General features: G+C 34.5%; 1 protein-coding gene across 5 annotated transcripts in view; it reads right to left on the bottom strand.

Annotated features, from left to right (window-relative positions):
- Nucleotides 1–16305, bottom strand: part of celsr1a (cadherin EGF LAG seven-pass G-type receptor 1a) — a 265136-nt gene that overhangs the window by 149311 nt on the left and 99520 nt on the right. For all 5 annotated transcript variants that reach the window (XM_039761083.1, XM_039761082.1, XM_039761084.1 and 2 more), the window contains exon 2: nucleotides 10156–10794. In XM_039761083.1, coding sequence (XP_039617017.1) covers nucleotides 10156–10794 — 639 coding nt within the window. The remainder of the gene's footprint in view (nucleotides 1–10155; nucleotides 10795–16305) is intronic.

Below are 16305 nucleotides of genomic sequence, written 5' to 3'. Positions count from 1 at the left end.
ATATACTTTACTATAACAAATAGTTGTACTGCTTTCTCATAAATACTCTTTCACATTAGTTAAAAACTCCTATCTTTATCTAAGGCCATATTGACTGTCTGCTAATACATGACTTTACGCTTTGTGTTTTATAATCATTTCCATTAAGCTGCCCATGATGCAGAGTCACCTAATTGTTTTATAGTTATCAGAGTTTCTCCAATCAACTTTAGGAATATTCCCAACATTTAGTGATTTGCCAAAAAGGTTTTATACATATGATCACTGGTTTAATTGAGCACACATAACAAAATGTCTGGCTTCAGCAGTTTTATTTGCTTTTTAATCCTAGTAGATCTTCACTACAGTCTCAAGAACTTTATTTCTTTTACATTAGCTGTATATACTGGCATTTTATATAGATCGTCAGATATATAAACCATTATAAAAGTGTGACTTCAGAACATGTGCTGTTTTTTTTCTGTATGTTTTAGGTTTCCCTTTCTTAGTGCAACAACCTCACCTGCAGCTTGACCATTTTCTTATGGTTATACAGTGGTACAGAAATAACGTGTTAGACGTTATTTTGCAGTAATAGAAAATCCTTCTCTTCTTGTGATATGGAATTATAATTTTCTTTTTATTTGTGGCTCTCATATGTTCATGTGACTTACAATTGTCACTGGTGCTCTTTATCTTATATGCCTTATACTGTACCTTCCTGATCTTCCACTTTCATAACTTGTGACTCTTTGGCTAATTGCTAACTATAAATAAGCCCAGTATAAAAGTATGTGTGGCTGTGTGTGGGAGGATGTGCTTTGATACACTGACTTTATGTTCTGTGTTGTTTTCAGCCATACTGTATGTCTGAAGCTGCAGGAGAAGATGTGGCTCTGTGTGACTTGTATCAGAATAAACATCATCAGGAAATTAATGAATAGATGGATGAAATGTTCAGATCTTTTGTGTATGTATTAAAACAGGCAACCAAAATTTGTTCTACATTTTGAAAAATATCTCACATCTCTCTATATATAAAAAAAAATCCTGGAATGTAAAAGCCAGGCGACGAGACGTGATCTTCTCAGAAATTCTCGAAAGACATTTTAAAGACCCGCGAGACGAAAAGGACTGACAACGGAGTGTCTTGTGGGGCCGTGGAACATAAGATGCGCCCTTATCAAATAAGACCACGGATAGCCAGCAAAACATTCAGTCATGTGAAGTCACATGGCACACACAGATCCTGTGCCTTTAGCAAAAAGGAAAGAGCAACGTGGAGAAAACAACACATCCAAGGTGCGATACATATGCAGAGAAAGGTACAGAATGTGAAAGCAGTAACAGGCGAAAGTATTATAGCATTCCAGCCAAGCTGAAGCCTTTTTTGTTTTAAGTGATTGTTAGGTCCGCTCGAGGGAGGGCAGAGTACAGCACGGCATACTGATAGCTGGATGCTGATTGATGCGGTAAGGGGGAGGCGACACCTCTCTGAGGAGGGTTTGGAGAGGGTGCTACAAAGTTGTGTTTGGGGTTACGCAGTCAGCGATTGTTAAAGCAGAACTTTTGTGACACTTTATTACGTCAGTCGCTACAATATAAAAAAAATGATAGCACAGATCGCACTGACAAAAAACAAAAGGAAATTAGTTTATGTTAGAGAATTTCAAAAACGGGTTTTAACTCAAATGCATCTATTGGTTACTTTGCAAAAAAATTATTAACTGCTGATGATGTGGATTGTTTTGTCTGTTCTGAAATTCCAAACAGAGAAACCTATCCTAAATTATGGTACAAAGTCATTAAACACAAGTCTCACAGACCCCATTCAAAAGATTCAGCATATTGGGACAGGAAAGATTCCAAATATTGTTTTTACAGAAGTTCTGAAATAAAAGTGAAACTAATGAAATAACAACAATTCAAAGGAAAAAAAATCTTACAAGTGTGTATCTGGAAAACCAAACACGGGGGTTGGCGAGCGCCCCCTAGTAACTTAAAAAAAAAAAAAATGGAAATCTGTTTTAAGGACCTTACACCACTGGCTGCATAAAAAGTCTCCATACTCAAATTAACATCAAAATAATCCTAGCAAAACTGTGGTAATAAATTTGATGCAAATGTTTATGGATTACCAAAATGATAACATTTTGCAAATACGCCATATTTTTCATTTTCTGCTTATAACAACCACATGCTTACCTTAAGGAGACTTTTTAACTGAAAACTGTAATAAGGATCACTAAATAAAATCACATTGGCAATTACTGGGATTATTGCCGAAACAAAATTAATTTTATGATGAGGTAAAAAAGTGTTTTTTTTTTTAATTCCTGTGTATCAGTTTTTATGATTCTGAATGTGTAGTTTTAATAACGGTACAATACTTTTCATTTCTTCAGCAATGCCTGGTCCTCTGAATTAGCAAACGTGAGAAGTTAACAGGCTGCTAAATAAAACTAAGGCACAACAAGTTTAAGAATGCTAACTGTATTTTATAATTTGACTGTCTCCAAAATGTACATGAAGTCAGCTTCTTCAGTGGTTATTGTTAGAAGGCATGTTTTATTGAACAGTTGGTGTGTCATTTTTTAAAGTTACTTTTTATTTTTTTTTTTAAGGCAGGGAGAATATTAACTCCACTGGTGTTAATTCCTTGCAGTATTTTGAGTATTTAAATAATATTGCCTTTCACTTTGCATCTTGTTGCTAAATAAAAGAACAGTACTCTTTGTGTGCTTTGTAAAGTACAGTACACTAGAATGGTGTTTTCTGTAAAAATTTGATTGCCTGGTTGATTAGTTGAAGGTTGGTCATTCTAAATGAAATCTAGTTGATAAAAATATTAGTGTAGAATGGCAGTATGGTGATATTTACAGTTAATAACTCTATGGGCACATGGAAAAACTAACTACACCAAATGTATAAACTTTGGCACTCACAGTAAATGTCTGAGCATACTGCCATAAAAGCCTTGTTCAGTTGATATATAAAGGAAGAAAACTAACCAAGAGTATCCTGTATTTCACGGTTGTGTTTCCTGTGCCCTTCTAAGCCACTTCATAGATAAATAAACACGTATCCATTAAAATACTGTACATTTCAATTCAAACAGCTTTGGTCAACAATAGTCAGAGGCCTTGCGGAAAACGGCCTGCTTTAGGATGTGATATATGCATATAATTAGTGGCCTTATAAAAAAATACTTCACACTAACAAAAGGATGAATCTTGAAGAACCCAGCAGAGCAAAGGTATGAAATACTTTTGTAGTGAAATATATGAAATAACATTACATTTTTCCTACTTTGGTATGATCTAAACCCTGACCTTTCTCTATTTGCATCTTCTCCTGGATTACCACACAAGAAAATGAGTGAGTGAGTGTGGGTTGTCTCTTTGTATGTTTATGACAGGTAGAGCACAACATGCAAATGGTGTCTGGGGCTTGGAATACAAATCCTGTGGGACTAGTGCTGATACTGGGCAGTAGCCTACAACTTAAGGCAAACAGGACCCTACTTCACTAGAGGGGAGACACAAGTGTTCACAGGCCAATACACCAAAAGGTCTAGAGCCGCAGGAGAAGTGGCTTTGGTTAAAAATAAGTTTCATGATTATTACGAGTTATCAGTTAATCAATCATTTTATGAACAGTCTTTCACATCGAGCACCAGACAAAGAAACTCTGAAAAGGTAAGAATGAGGTTTTAAAAGAAGAATATGACATGCCTACACATTGTTAATTTGACTGGACTTTAAGATGTGTAATGGCTACATGACCCAGAATTCTTCATTGTCTTATTATACATTAATGAAAAGATGATGATGGCTGCCTGGCAAACTTCCATAAGTGCTTTTAATGTAAAGTTCAGTTTGTGGAACAAATAAACATCCCTTATTGCTGTGAAAAAGAACATTGTATACTGCAAATAAATACTTACTGACTCCAGATAGAGGCAGGTTTTGGATAATCTAACAATTATTAATCCAGACAATACATCCCTGAGCCCATTCATACTAGTTCAGGATTACAGGTAGCTGGAGCATATTCTAACAGTATTAGGCATGAGGCAGAAGCTAATCTTGGATGAGGTTTCAGTCTTTTGTAGGGTTTTAATTTAAAACTCATGTCACATATAGCTGCATTCAAAAGTTTGTCTAATACGTCAAAGAACAGACAACACTGTAATTAAATGCATATTGTGAGTGGCAGCTCTCATTTCTTCTAATGGCTTACTTATGGAAAGATATAAAACATACATATTCCAAAATATGCACAATACCAAGAAACTAAATTCCAAGTTATTACTTGTAAGGTGACCTGTTACAAAATCTTACAGACATATGAGTAAATTTTCTTGTAATGCAGAAACACAAGGTGAATGAAGACAGGTATTCTGTCATCAGCTATACAAATGATGAATAACTCTGAGGAACTGAACTATGACCTACAGATCCCTGGCACATTATAATTTAATAATTACTTTATGCTTGGAGAAATACAAGACTAATCTAAAGTTTCAGTCATCACTGTCTACTCTGGCGGAACAGTTGGCCTGAGAATTATACCTTATCTGCTGCTTCGGATTGCTGTCAAACTTGAAGATAGGTTTCGCAAGTCATTTATTGGCTTCAAAATGCCTGTTTGTCTGGAAAGTGAAACTATAGAACTTGTGGAGCTCAGACAAATTCCTGCAGGAATCACACAGCCCGATATGTGTTAATCCGCTTTAAAAACCCTCATAAGGGCCCTCTACAGTGGACATTAAAGAAAACTTCCTGCTACACCACATTCCTCAACCGATAAATCTTTTAATATATTCTTAACCTGAATGCTATTCAAAAGTTCCAAGGTTTTATTCACACTGATTAGAAAGAAAAAAAAACATTTTAAACTTCACTTTGTCTTAATAAGCTGAAGGTTTTTTCATAGCCAACAAACAATAGAAATATAAGTAAATTTAACTGGGGCTCTGTTGTGCAGTAAGTATATAATATATATGCAATGAACAACATGAGAACTTGATGGTCTCAGTTAATTTTTAAAATAACACCAGGCATAGCCAAAGAGGCAGGACAGTATAAAATATGGGATGTAGGACATATTCGAAAACATGATTGACCGAGTATTCCAAAATTAATCTGAGCTGAAGTGGACTGATCGCACATTTATAAATGTGGCTTTTCATATAAAGCAAGCTGAAACTCAAAACGTACTATTCAATATGAATGTCTCAGCAATATAATAATTAATGATCTTAGGCCAGTCCATTCAGTGGAAGGTTACAAAAGGTATAGACAATAAGGTGACTGAGAAATGAATATGAACCCAAGTCCTTACCTTTATTATTACTGTGAATTAATTGAGGGCATGTGAGATCTTCACTGCAAGAAATACTGTATACTGATATAGATACTAATTAGAAGGGCAATATTACGTTTTCAAAAAATGCAACTACAACTGTATTCTACATACTTGTGATATGGCAGCCCAGCTGAATTTAGAAGAATGCAAAACTAAAACATACGAAACAGACTACTAAGTCTTTTATTCTTTAATATAGCAGTGTGGAGGTGATTAATCCTGAAACTAGAGGTGCCAGAGCCATTAATGGTAAATTACATTGTTTTGTGACCTGAATAATGTGGCATGTAGGTTAAATTAAACTTGTAAAAGTTATAAATCATAACAAATGTGGAGGAATAGCAAATAACTGTGTAAGCCATAAAATGAGAAAGGCTTGGCAAACTTCAAAGAAGAACAAAAACTTAGAGGACATTAAATTTAATAAATACATTGTCAATGTACAATATGCTGAAAACAACGTGATTAAAATACAGCAAAAATGATTTAGGTGATCCTGACACAATATGATTATTTCAAGAAAGTACATAGAAACAGTTAAAAGGTTAGTTTACTTTATAAAATCAGTGGAATACAAGTCATAGGATGGTAATGGTAAAAAGATGAAGTGCTGAGTCCATATTTAGAGTACTGTGCCCAGTTATGGTCACCACAATATAAAAAAAAAACATTAAATGTTGTGGACAGGAAAGTAACAACTGCATCCTTGAATTAAGGTACCTGTGATCTTGTGAATTCTTTAAATGTAAATGGAAAACATTGGCTTGGAAATAGTCCAAGTCTTTAAAATAGAGAGAGACTAGAAGCTTCAGTAATGCTAATAATGTGTAATAAAGTGTAAATCTTATCTCTAAAAAGAATTGTATAAATAAAAGGGAAGGGTTTTATGGCAGAAAACATATCTGTGAATCTGTAATAAACTGGAAAAACAATTCCCGACCTTCTTAATCCAGTTTTTTAAATTATCCTAATATAACCTTGACAGTTAATTTTTGTTTAATTTTAAAGAACTGCATCCAACCCTTACCTCCACACCCAAACCAATACCTGCTACGAAATTTCACAACTTATACTAACCTGCTGAGTTATGAACAGTGACTCAACCAAAATGTGCAATTATTCTCAAGAACGAATACAAGTGGCAAGAATATCAGAATAGTCATTTGTCAATTTTTAAAACAATGGTAATAAAATTTTAAAAACAAAATTTAAAACAGTATAAAATTTCCATAACCAGCATATTTAAAGCTACATAGCAAAAGGAGCTGAGAAGTTAGCAATCACTCTATTTTACATCTGTTCTATGCAGCAACAACCTCCATGTAGAAAGATGAGTGTTATATAAATATAGTACCCATCCTACATAATGCTTTAAAATGGAAATGGCTTACCAAGTTCCATGAATCTTATACTTCAAAAACATTGATTAAGCTGCCAAATAATATTTTATATCAGATACACCAAAATAATCTTAACATTATCTAATCATGTATACATACACCACAGTATAAATAGTTAATTCATGCTGAATTACAAACATATTTATATAGATATGTCTGTGCTGTTTAAAAACTTTGAACTGATGGGTAAATTATCTTTATTACAGGAGTGAGTCATCAATGCCTAAATAAATGATTCCTCCCTGCCCTCAAAAGTAACACTATCTCCTTTATAGCCCATTTTGCCTCCAGTGCTCATTATTTAGTAGTGTTGGCACCTTGAACTAATTTGCCATGCACTGTGCTTCAACTGACTGGCACTGACCTTTCTGTATGATATGGTCATGCTGACACACTTTTTGAACTGGAACTTGAGTTCCTTGTTGTATGACAAACTGGCATTTCCCTTTTCTTCTTTGGCCTGGCATATGTGGCATCAACTGCATCAGCTGACCTGAACTGAAACCTTTCACACCAACTCATTGTACAGGCTCAAATTTTACAGGTTAAATTCCTTACAAAGCTAAAGTACAAGTGTCAGTATGGAAATGCTACAGTGCGCCTCTCTCTGGTATACAGCATTTGTATCTTTCCATTTGATAAGACAGTATCAATCATAATTAAAAGAAAATCTTAGAAGCACATCACTGACTGTAAGGAAACAATGTTCAGTGAAGACAGTGATTATAACTTATTCTTGCCAACTTTGTGACCTCCACAACACTTATCTAGCAAAAGTTGGACTGTATGTGCTCTCAAGAAACCAATGGGAAAATGTCCAATCCCTCCTTTATAATCCAGTGTCAGGACTAGCTCCCTGCTCTTCTCTTCATCATCTAAGCCTGGGTCTAGCTTTTTTCCTTAATAGTAAACTCCCTATTACATAGGGTGTGGTCTGCTATAAAGCCTTGATGGAGTATGCTACTGCCACACCTTAGCTATGGAAGACAGCCTGTAGCTGTCTAAGATATGCACACGCAGAGGAGACAATATGCAAAAGCAATATTTTATCTTGCTGAAGAAAATGAGTTAACTGAACACTGACTCTCAGCAGATACATTTTATGGTAGCAAGACAAGGCCATTGTGTAAAAGCGCAAAGGCGTGGTGATGTGACATTTAAAAGTAACACAAGAATATATGAAAGATAATTAAAATTAAAATGCATTTAAAATGTTTCAGATGGTATGCAGTATTTATTATTGTATCTATTTTCCAGCTGTCATAAACAAACACTTTTTGGGACATGTTATTATCATTAATGGCACCAAAGCATCTTTGCACATTCAACCAGTTAATCAAGAAGGATGATCAATTATTTTATATTTTCCCCTAAAGTTCCTTTTTAAACATTGGGAAAATACATTTTCATAATGATGATGGGTGTGCCCTGCCAAATATGTGAATGGATTTCCTACTGTTGGATAGAGCAAAGGATGTTTCTTTCCCTCTCTGCCCTTTATGCACTATTCTAAGTCTTGTTTAGCTTCCAGCATTGACAGCAATTTGGCTTTTTCAGTGTCAGAAAGAAGACTGAAAAACAACAAATTACAGAAAACAATACATCAATGCATTAAGATATTACTTTGGCTCAGATTCAACCTACATTTTAAAAGATTTTGACCACACCTGAACACACAAAACACAACTCCTAAAATTATATGGCTGTATTTTTTGCAAGGAATTAATGCACCCAACATATTGCAGAACTTTGCTTTATGTTATTGCTAGGACTAAAGAACAAATGTTGACACTAATGAAGCCTAATATTAAAAAGATAAATAATAAAAATCAAAACTTCTGCACTGACCTAGGACAGCAATAGATGCATGCTTAATGCTTTGTTTTTTTCCTTTAGATACTCTTTTATTGTTTCTTTGTTCTCCCAATGGGCATTGCCCTTCACTTATGAACTCTTTAACAAATATGCTGTGACTATCTATAACAGGGAAATTCCTGTGATTGAATGCATGTCTTTTCTACTTACACACTCTGAAGTTAATGTAAGTTTTTTGATGATTTTAATATTTAGTGTTAGCCTAACATTTCATTTGTGCTCAAGTCAACGGGAAGACTTTATAAGTAAGTAGAGGGTATTGGAGGTGAAAAAATTGCTGGAACTGCTATCAAAGTAAAATCGAAATAGTAAAATAATTTGTAAACTAAGTTGCACAGAATGTTTCTTCATTTTAAGCCAATGCTTTTCAGTGGGAAATTTAAAAATTTTTTAAAATTGTATATAGCCTGATCTGTTCAGTACATCTTAACGAAAACTGAATCGTCTATATAAATTTCCTTAACACTAGAATTACCAGAGCCTACGAAAAAAAACGTAAATCCGTCCTACCTTAAATCGCTTCTTAAAATCGTTCACACCTCTCCACCAGCGTCTTTTGTCATCTAAATGTGCTGCTAAAATCAGGCTGCAAGCAGCCGGCTGTTCCATCCCCCCACCGACTGAAATCAAATGTATGTTTTTATTCTAAAATAGTAAGACTAAGAGCAGTTTACTTCTCAAAACGGAGTGGTGCAGGATTAAACTCGCGACCTTTTGATTCCCAGTCAGCAGCTGATTCTATTACGCCACGGAGGCAGTCATAATAAATGGGTGTCAATGTCGCATGTTAAGGCGGCTTTTTGTTTCTGCAGTTATATTTTTGAATAAAAGTGCAATTGTTGTGTTAGATTTGTACCTTTTGTGAAAGTGTTTCTTGGATATTTGGACTTCACGCTTAATACATTATATAGTTATGTCTACATTTTGTCATTTACTACTAGAATATGAAAAACGTTTCTGTTTTAAAAATGTGTTTACACAGATTACTGTAGAAATGGAACACACATGAAATGGGTGTGTTCCAAATAAGGATCTATTATTTCCACTCTAAAACTCCACTTCACTCCCAGATAATCAATCAAGGCATGAGCTGGGAGAAGTTCGTGCACATTCTAAGTCAGTGGGGGATGGAATAGCCGGCTGCTTGCAGCCTGATTTTATCAGCACATTTAGATGACAAAAGACGCTGGTGGAGAGTTGTGAACGGTTTTAAGAAGCGATTTAAGGTGGGACGGATTTATGAGTTTTTTCGTAAGCTCTAGTAATTCTAGTGTTAAAGAATAAATGGGCTACATTTCACCAAAATTCACCAGTGGGTGGCTAAGTTGTTTCAGGAGTACAGACTGACAGACAGACATCACTATTACAATAGATGCATCTCACATTATATAAGAATTAACCTAATAAAATGAGTATGATGGACTGAACAGTTTCTTCTTGTTAGCAAAATTTCTTATGTTCTTACATAAATTGAATAATGTTTTTCATAAAGTCAACAGAAATAAGCACATGCTATAAAGTAAGCACTCACCTGTAAAATCTTCTAAACATTCGCAGGTATAGCCCCCTTCCCTACTCTTGCAGCGACCATTGTTCTTGCAAGGATTGGAATAGCAGAGATCTATTTCAGTCTCACAGTAGTCTCCAGTAAATCCAGGGGGGCACCTGCATCGTAAGCCATTAATAGGATGAATGGGGCGAAACAAAACAGTGTTGGAGCTGATGAAAGGAGCGGAACTGTCAAACTTGAGAACTGAGACACATTTCATGTAGTTCTCACATGGCTCCCGTAAACAAATGTTGTCATCAAAGGGCAGCACTCTTTGGGTGGATATCATAGTGAGGAGTGTTCGATTTAAGTAAATCTGCTCCTGGAGATCTTCTGAGGGGAAAAACTCATTACGAAGTCCACCAGGCAGCAAAGCAGAGAAGGTGACATTTAAGATATTTGTATGAACATCAGTGTCATTCTGGATATTGAAGATAAAAATACCATCTTTGGTAGTAGACAGAACAGCAGCAACACCTTCGACAAAAAGTGAGAGGAGAGGTGAAAGGAATTTCTCCTGAGACATGTTCTCCAGCCGCACTGTGATGCTGTTGGTTAGCATATCATCTGTGATGATGGTCACACGTAGTGTACACCAAGCTGTTACTTCATGGATGCCATCTGCAAAACACAAAGATCAGTACAAATTATAATTGGGTAAGAGAAGAACACATCACTCTTGTAAAGACCTAACATTACAAATAAAGGCATAATACAAATAAATATAAAGAAACTAAAGTTTTATTTATAATGTTGTATTTAATTTTTCACAGCTTGTTAACATATCTGTATGTAACTGAAATAAAAAAGCTGAATCTTACATATCATCTAAAATATAATGCAACCAAGAAGACAAAATAAAATATAAAAAATATAACACCAAGAAGAAGCAATAAGGTCTGAAGCCCGTTTCACAGTGTTACTTGAACTGGAATGCATCCGCATCCCTGTCTATAATTTGAAAGATCCTTCCTAAAGAAAGTTAACCCAAATTGGAACCAATTCATGTTATGTGTTAAGAGTGGCAAGACACAAAAAGTGCACCTTGCTTAAGTTTCATATTCTTCCTTTATTACTACTAAATTCTTTTAAAGAATATTTCCAACAACTAAGCAACATACGACCAAAGAATGATTTCCATTCAAGTAAAGAAGCAGATATCTGTAAACCTTTTCAAGATGTTTTTTAAAAAAATAAAAATTTCCATTATTGCATATGCAGTTCATATCTAAAACGGTGTTTGAATCAACATTAGACTCTGAATAATTTAAAAAAAATTGGCTTCAGGAACATGTACAGCTTAAATACATAAAAAAGAGATTAAATAAACAATACATTTTAAAGTATACTGACACCCTTGCAGTCACATCCAAGTGTTTCACGGTGTCAGATGGTACTGAATAACTTTTTTCATTAAAAAATGCATAGTTGGTTGAAGACCTGTCAAAAATTTGCAGCAGTAAATTAAATCATTAAGGAAGTGATTTTTGTTTTCATAGCACTGTTTACAATAAATATTTTTTGAAAACAGTGTTGGGAGAACAAAGTTCACCTACTTTAACAAAATGTATTATGAAACTGTATATGTGATTCAGTTTAATGAATAAGATCCCAGCAGTTGATTAAAACTTGAGATGGACTAACAGTGTGAAAGGGGTCTCAACAAAAAAAAATGTTAAAACTCAAAATCTTGTGAAGGCCATGATTATGTTTCTGCCACTCGTCTGATGAAATATTCAGACCAATTCAATTAATTAAATATAAATGTACTTGAAAGCCCAATGGGCTATACAATAAATACAAATACAATATCGCTAAATGACAAGTAGAACAATCATAAAACACAAAGAAGAGATAAAAAAAAACAAAAAACATAATGCAGTATGCAAACAAAGTAATACAGTGTGTGTACATGTTTCCCCCCAGATTCCAGCTATCCTAAGTCAGATATATATTGAAATGGATTTAAACAATGTTAGGTGTAACAAATGCTATTTTTATTATTAAGTCAGTCATTTTCCAACCCGCGATATCCTAACACAGGGTCACAGGATTTTTTTATTATTTCTTGTGCCAAATTCAAACTACAAAACTACAAGTGCCTTATCAATAAGAAAAAATGGAGGAGACTAAATAATTAAAATAAGCTTCTATTTCAGTTACATAAACATATTAATCATGCAACCAATATAATGATTTTATGTTTGTCCTCTAAAAATATTGGGAAGTATAATTTTAATAAATAAAATAAAAATAAACATCTACTATATAGCAGAAATACAAATGAAATCTGGGGTTTTTGGTACTTTTGCATAATTCTTACATAATGCACATCAACACCAACAAGACACAAGTTGCTAAGATTTGTTGACTTTAAAATTGATGCATTTCAGTTGCAGGTTTTGTTCCAATATAGACCGAGAATGAGGCATTCCTAAAACTCTTGCTCTAATGAAGCAGTTTCACACAATTAGGTTCTTGCATTATCCAAAATGTGCATTAGTCAAGTCAAGAAAGATGTGTGTGTAATACAGTTCCAAGTTGGATTAGTGAACACTTCCCACAGACAGATGAAGAATGTATTTTATAAAAAGTTGATTTCCATTTACGATCTAAAAATCTTATTGAAACGTTTAATTCTCAAAGTTGTCCCAATATTATCTAGCTTTGCACAGTTGATAAGGACTGGCATATTTTACAGATAATATGTATATCTTTATACCTTCTAGAAAGTATAGTTTGCACAGTGGATAGATACTGAAGTAAACTTACCAAATTTTGTACAACCTCTTTTAGCAAAGTCTTCAACATGCATAAAGTTTAAGAAATGTTTTGATAAAAGATTATAACTGAAGCGCAGCAGTTCATAGAAAGCTAATACATTGTCAATATACAAATCACTTATACTTAATTTCAAGAGCATTCCTTGTGTTAATTATTTTGTAATTTGATATGTTTGAAATATTATTGTCTTGCATGATTGCAATCGACAGAAACATCTCACCCTTAAAATGTCTCCTGCGTTCGTACAATATTCCAAAGTTAGTGAATATAAAGATATTTTCCAAAATGTCTGATTAAAGCAGTTTGACCCATTAAATAACGAAAAGAAAGTTAGCTCTATTCATGGTTAATTTATTACTTTATACTCAGACCAACAGTTTCAATAGCAATTAGCACCACTGATCTTCTCTTTACAAATACCCAGATCAGCAGTTGTTCTAATTTTCACCCAGAATCAATTTTCCACAATAGTTTGCTAAACAGTGCACAGTCTATTACTTTATGAAAGAACAGAAAGGTATTTGCTATATTTAAGTTGGAAAAAAGTTCATAACTATGCATTACCATCCATCTGTCCCTTTATCAACTTACACATCCATCTTCTGGTAATGCGGGTCTTGGCCCAGCAGTATCAGGAGCAAGGCATGAACAAAACCTGGGGTTGCACCAAAATAAGATCCCAAATAAACCAAGATATGTTTTTGTATTGTGTGAGGAAACTGAAGTAATTGGAAGCTTAAGCAGACATAGTGAGGTTATGCAAACTACACATGGCTGGTTATTCAGATCAGGGCTAACCACTGCACGACCTCTTAGCATTGCACAATTTCAAAAATAAATCTGTAGTTGGAGAGCTGGGTGTCTTAAAGTTTACATTCTGAGCAGTGGTTTATCTGTCATACCAAATCATTCCAAGTGATAGGAAGAGATAGACAGTTTTGATAATGAAGCTTAAACTCAATCTGATTTTGACTAAGTTACAATGCAGGCATCACAGACCACAATACCGTTCCACCATGTGTTCACTTGGACTGTCACTTTTAGCTGTGGAATACCAGCAGGGAAGAAAAAAAACTTAGGATTTCATACCACCTCCTATAGCAGAAAGAAGCTGGAAGCTTTAGAATAACTGCCGTACTATTGTGCCCAAGCTGTTTAAAAGATCTTTTTACAGCCATTCAGAACTTGTGTGTGAACAGTTCATGCTGACACAGTATACGTGAGAAAAAAAACAGGAGCATCTGGAAAGTACCATTATTTTTAAAAGGAACAGCAAAATGTGGATGGAGAAGAAGATGGACTGCTACAAAAATATTTCTTTTGAAATGTAAGATTTTGTTATTATAACTTTCATTTCCAGGTATAAGTTTAACAAAGATAGCATTAACTAACATTATATGAGGTAAAAATGTATGAAACAAACAGTAACTTAATGTTAAGTTGCATGAAGTAAATATAAGGTTAAATTTATTCTACATGTAATGGGGTGACCCACAAGATTAAGTGGAACAGCACAGGTACCCTGTCTTAGTTAACTGCAGAGGCTTAACCTGGTGCTGGTTGCTAATTCTGTGAACTCTTAGTTATATTAGCTTACTTTTTTGTTTTTTACCAGTTTCTACATGCTTAGGTGGATGATATAATGCCTTCCCATAAACAAAAGGACAATGTAAATGAACTATGCAGCATTTTGATGACTAATGTTTATTATGAATACACAATGTGTATTCAGGACATTTACTCCGTTTAAACTGTTTTTTAAAAAAGTGGACTCAGTCAGACATGTACAGGTGCAAATACAGCTCATGTTTCTGTGCATTGTTTTACTTTCAAAAAGCTGTTTTGGTAAAAACAAATAAATATTGATCTTATTTAAACTTAAAAGATAACTTACAAATGTACTGAAGTTGTAGTAAACAGTCATAATCTGAGTACAGGGGACAGACACAACTCTGTTTAAGACAAAAGATTTTTTGAAGCTTTATTATTATATACTGTACTTAAGGCTTCTCATATTCTGCCATTATGCCAAGCCCCACACCACTTAGAAGCCAGTCTCAATTATCAGTCTTCAAGTAAAATTCAATCCAAAGCTTCACATTTACATATTAAAAAGCTTAAATAAGCAAGGAAGCATTACGGCTAGCGTGATGTGAACCACTGATAACAACAAAACCCTTTGGACTTGGATTGATCAACACACATAACCTAGCTTGCTCTCCAGACGTTCTCGGAATAAGTAGCAATAAACATGAGGCTGTCCAGTGAATGTCTAAGACTATAGCATGATGTGTGATGGGAAGCCCTTTGGTCCAAAACTGAAATAGAGATTTATGGACCGACAAAGCTTTTATCAAGTCAGTACAACACTCCTTTGAAATGTAAAAATTAAGCTATGTGTCTAAACACAAACAGACGAATACTAACAGACTATGCAATCAACACAATTGACATACAACCAAACAAAAATTCAATATATATTCATGGCATTCGTAGTCTGAATCACAATCTGATTGTATGGGTGGTTACCTACCAGGTAATGCTTGTGGTTGGCCTGCCTGGACCCTACAGAGGTTGCACAGGTAGTCCAGCCTGCAAACATCTGCCATGGTGCCCTCTTTCAGTTGCGAGAAGCAGATCATAGAATGGTTGATGTATATATATATATATATATATATATATATATATATATATATATATAAACGATATATATATATAGTATAGATATATTGAGATATGTGTTTTCATATATATATATATATATATACAGTATAGTATGTATGTCCAAGCAAGCACTAAAGCTGTTTCTTCGTTATGCTGTCATCTAGGATAACGGCCAGTGAAGACTATGTCAAGGAACAGAGAGCATATTCTTTACTAAGCCAAGCCATAATTTGCCATCTATAGCAAAATGCAATGAGGCTAGCAAAGGAATGTCTTTATCCTGCTAGCAACCACATAGTACTAATACTTCAGAAGTAATCCTAGGCGTAATAGTTCAACAGCAAAATAGGAATGTGATGTACCCAGAGTAGCCAAAGAGCAAAACAGTGAAACAGTCTTACAACTCTGGGGAAAAAACCCTGGCCCTGTAAGCGATTGCACCTGACATGGAAGTTCAATTTGGGAAACAGTCTGTTGAGCTTCATGCAAGGAGAACAAGTGGAGCAAATACAAGAAAGAGTCAATTTCTGGTTAAATTCAAAAAACACTATCATGTACTGTGGCTCAAACTGGGCATAAAAATGATTACTGTATTTTATTGTGTTGACTCCCCCGTCATGTACTTCTACATGTCTGACTAACATGCAGCAATATTTTAATGAAGTCATTGCATTATCCATTAAA

This window comes from Polypterus senegalus, chromosome 8 (assembly GCF_016835505.1).
Source record: "Polypterus senegalus isolate Bchr_013 chromosome 8, ASM1683550v1, whole genome shotgun sequence".
In the NCBI taxonomy this organism is placed as follows: Eukaryota; Metazoa; Chordata; class Cladistia; order Polypteriformes; family Polypteridae; genus Polypterus; species Polypterus senegalus.
Note: the sequence above shows the minus strand (reverse complement) of the source record. Positions and strands in the feature narration are given on the sequence as shown.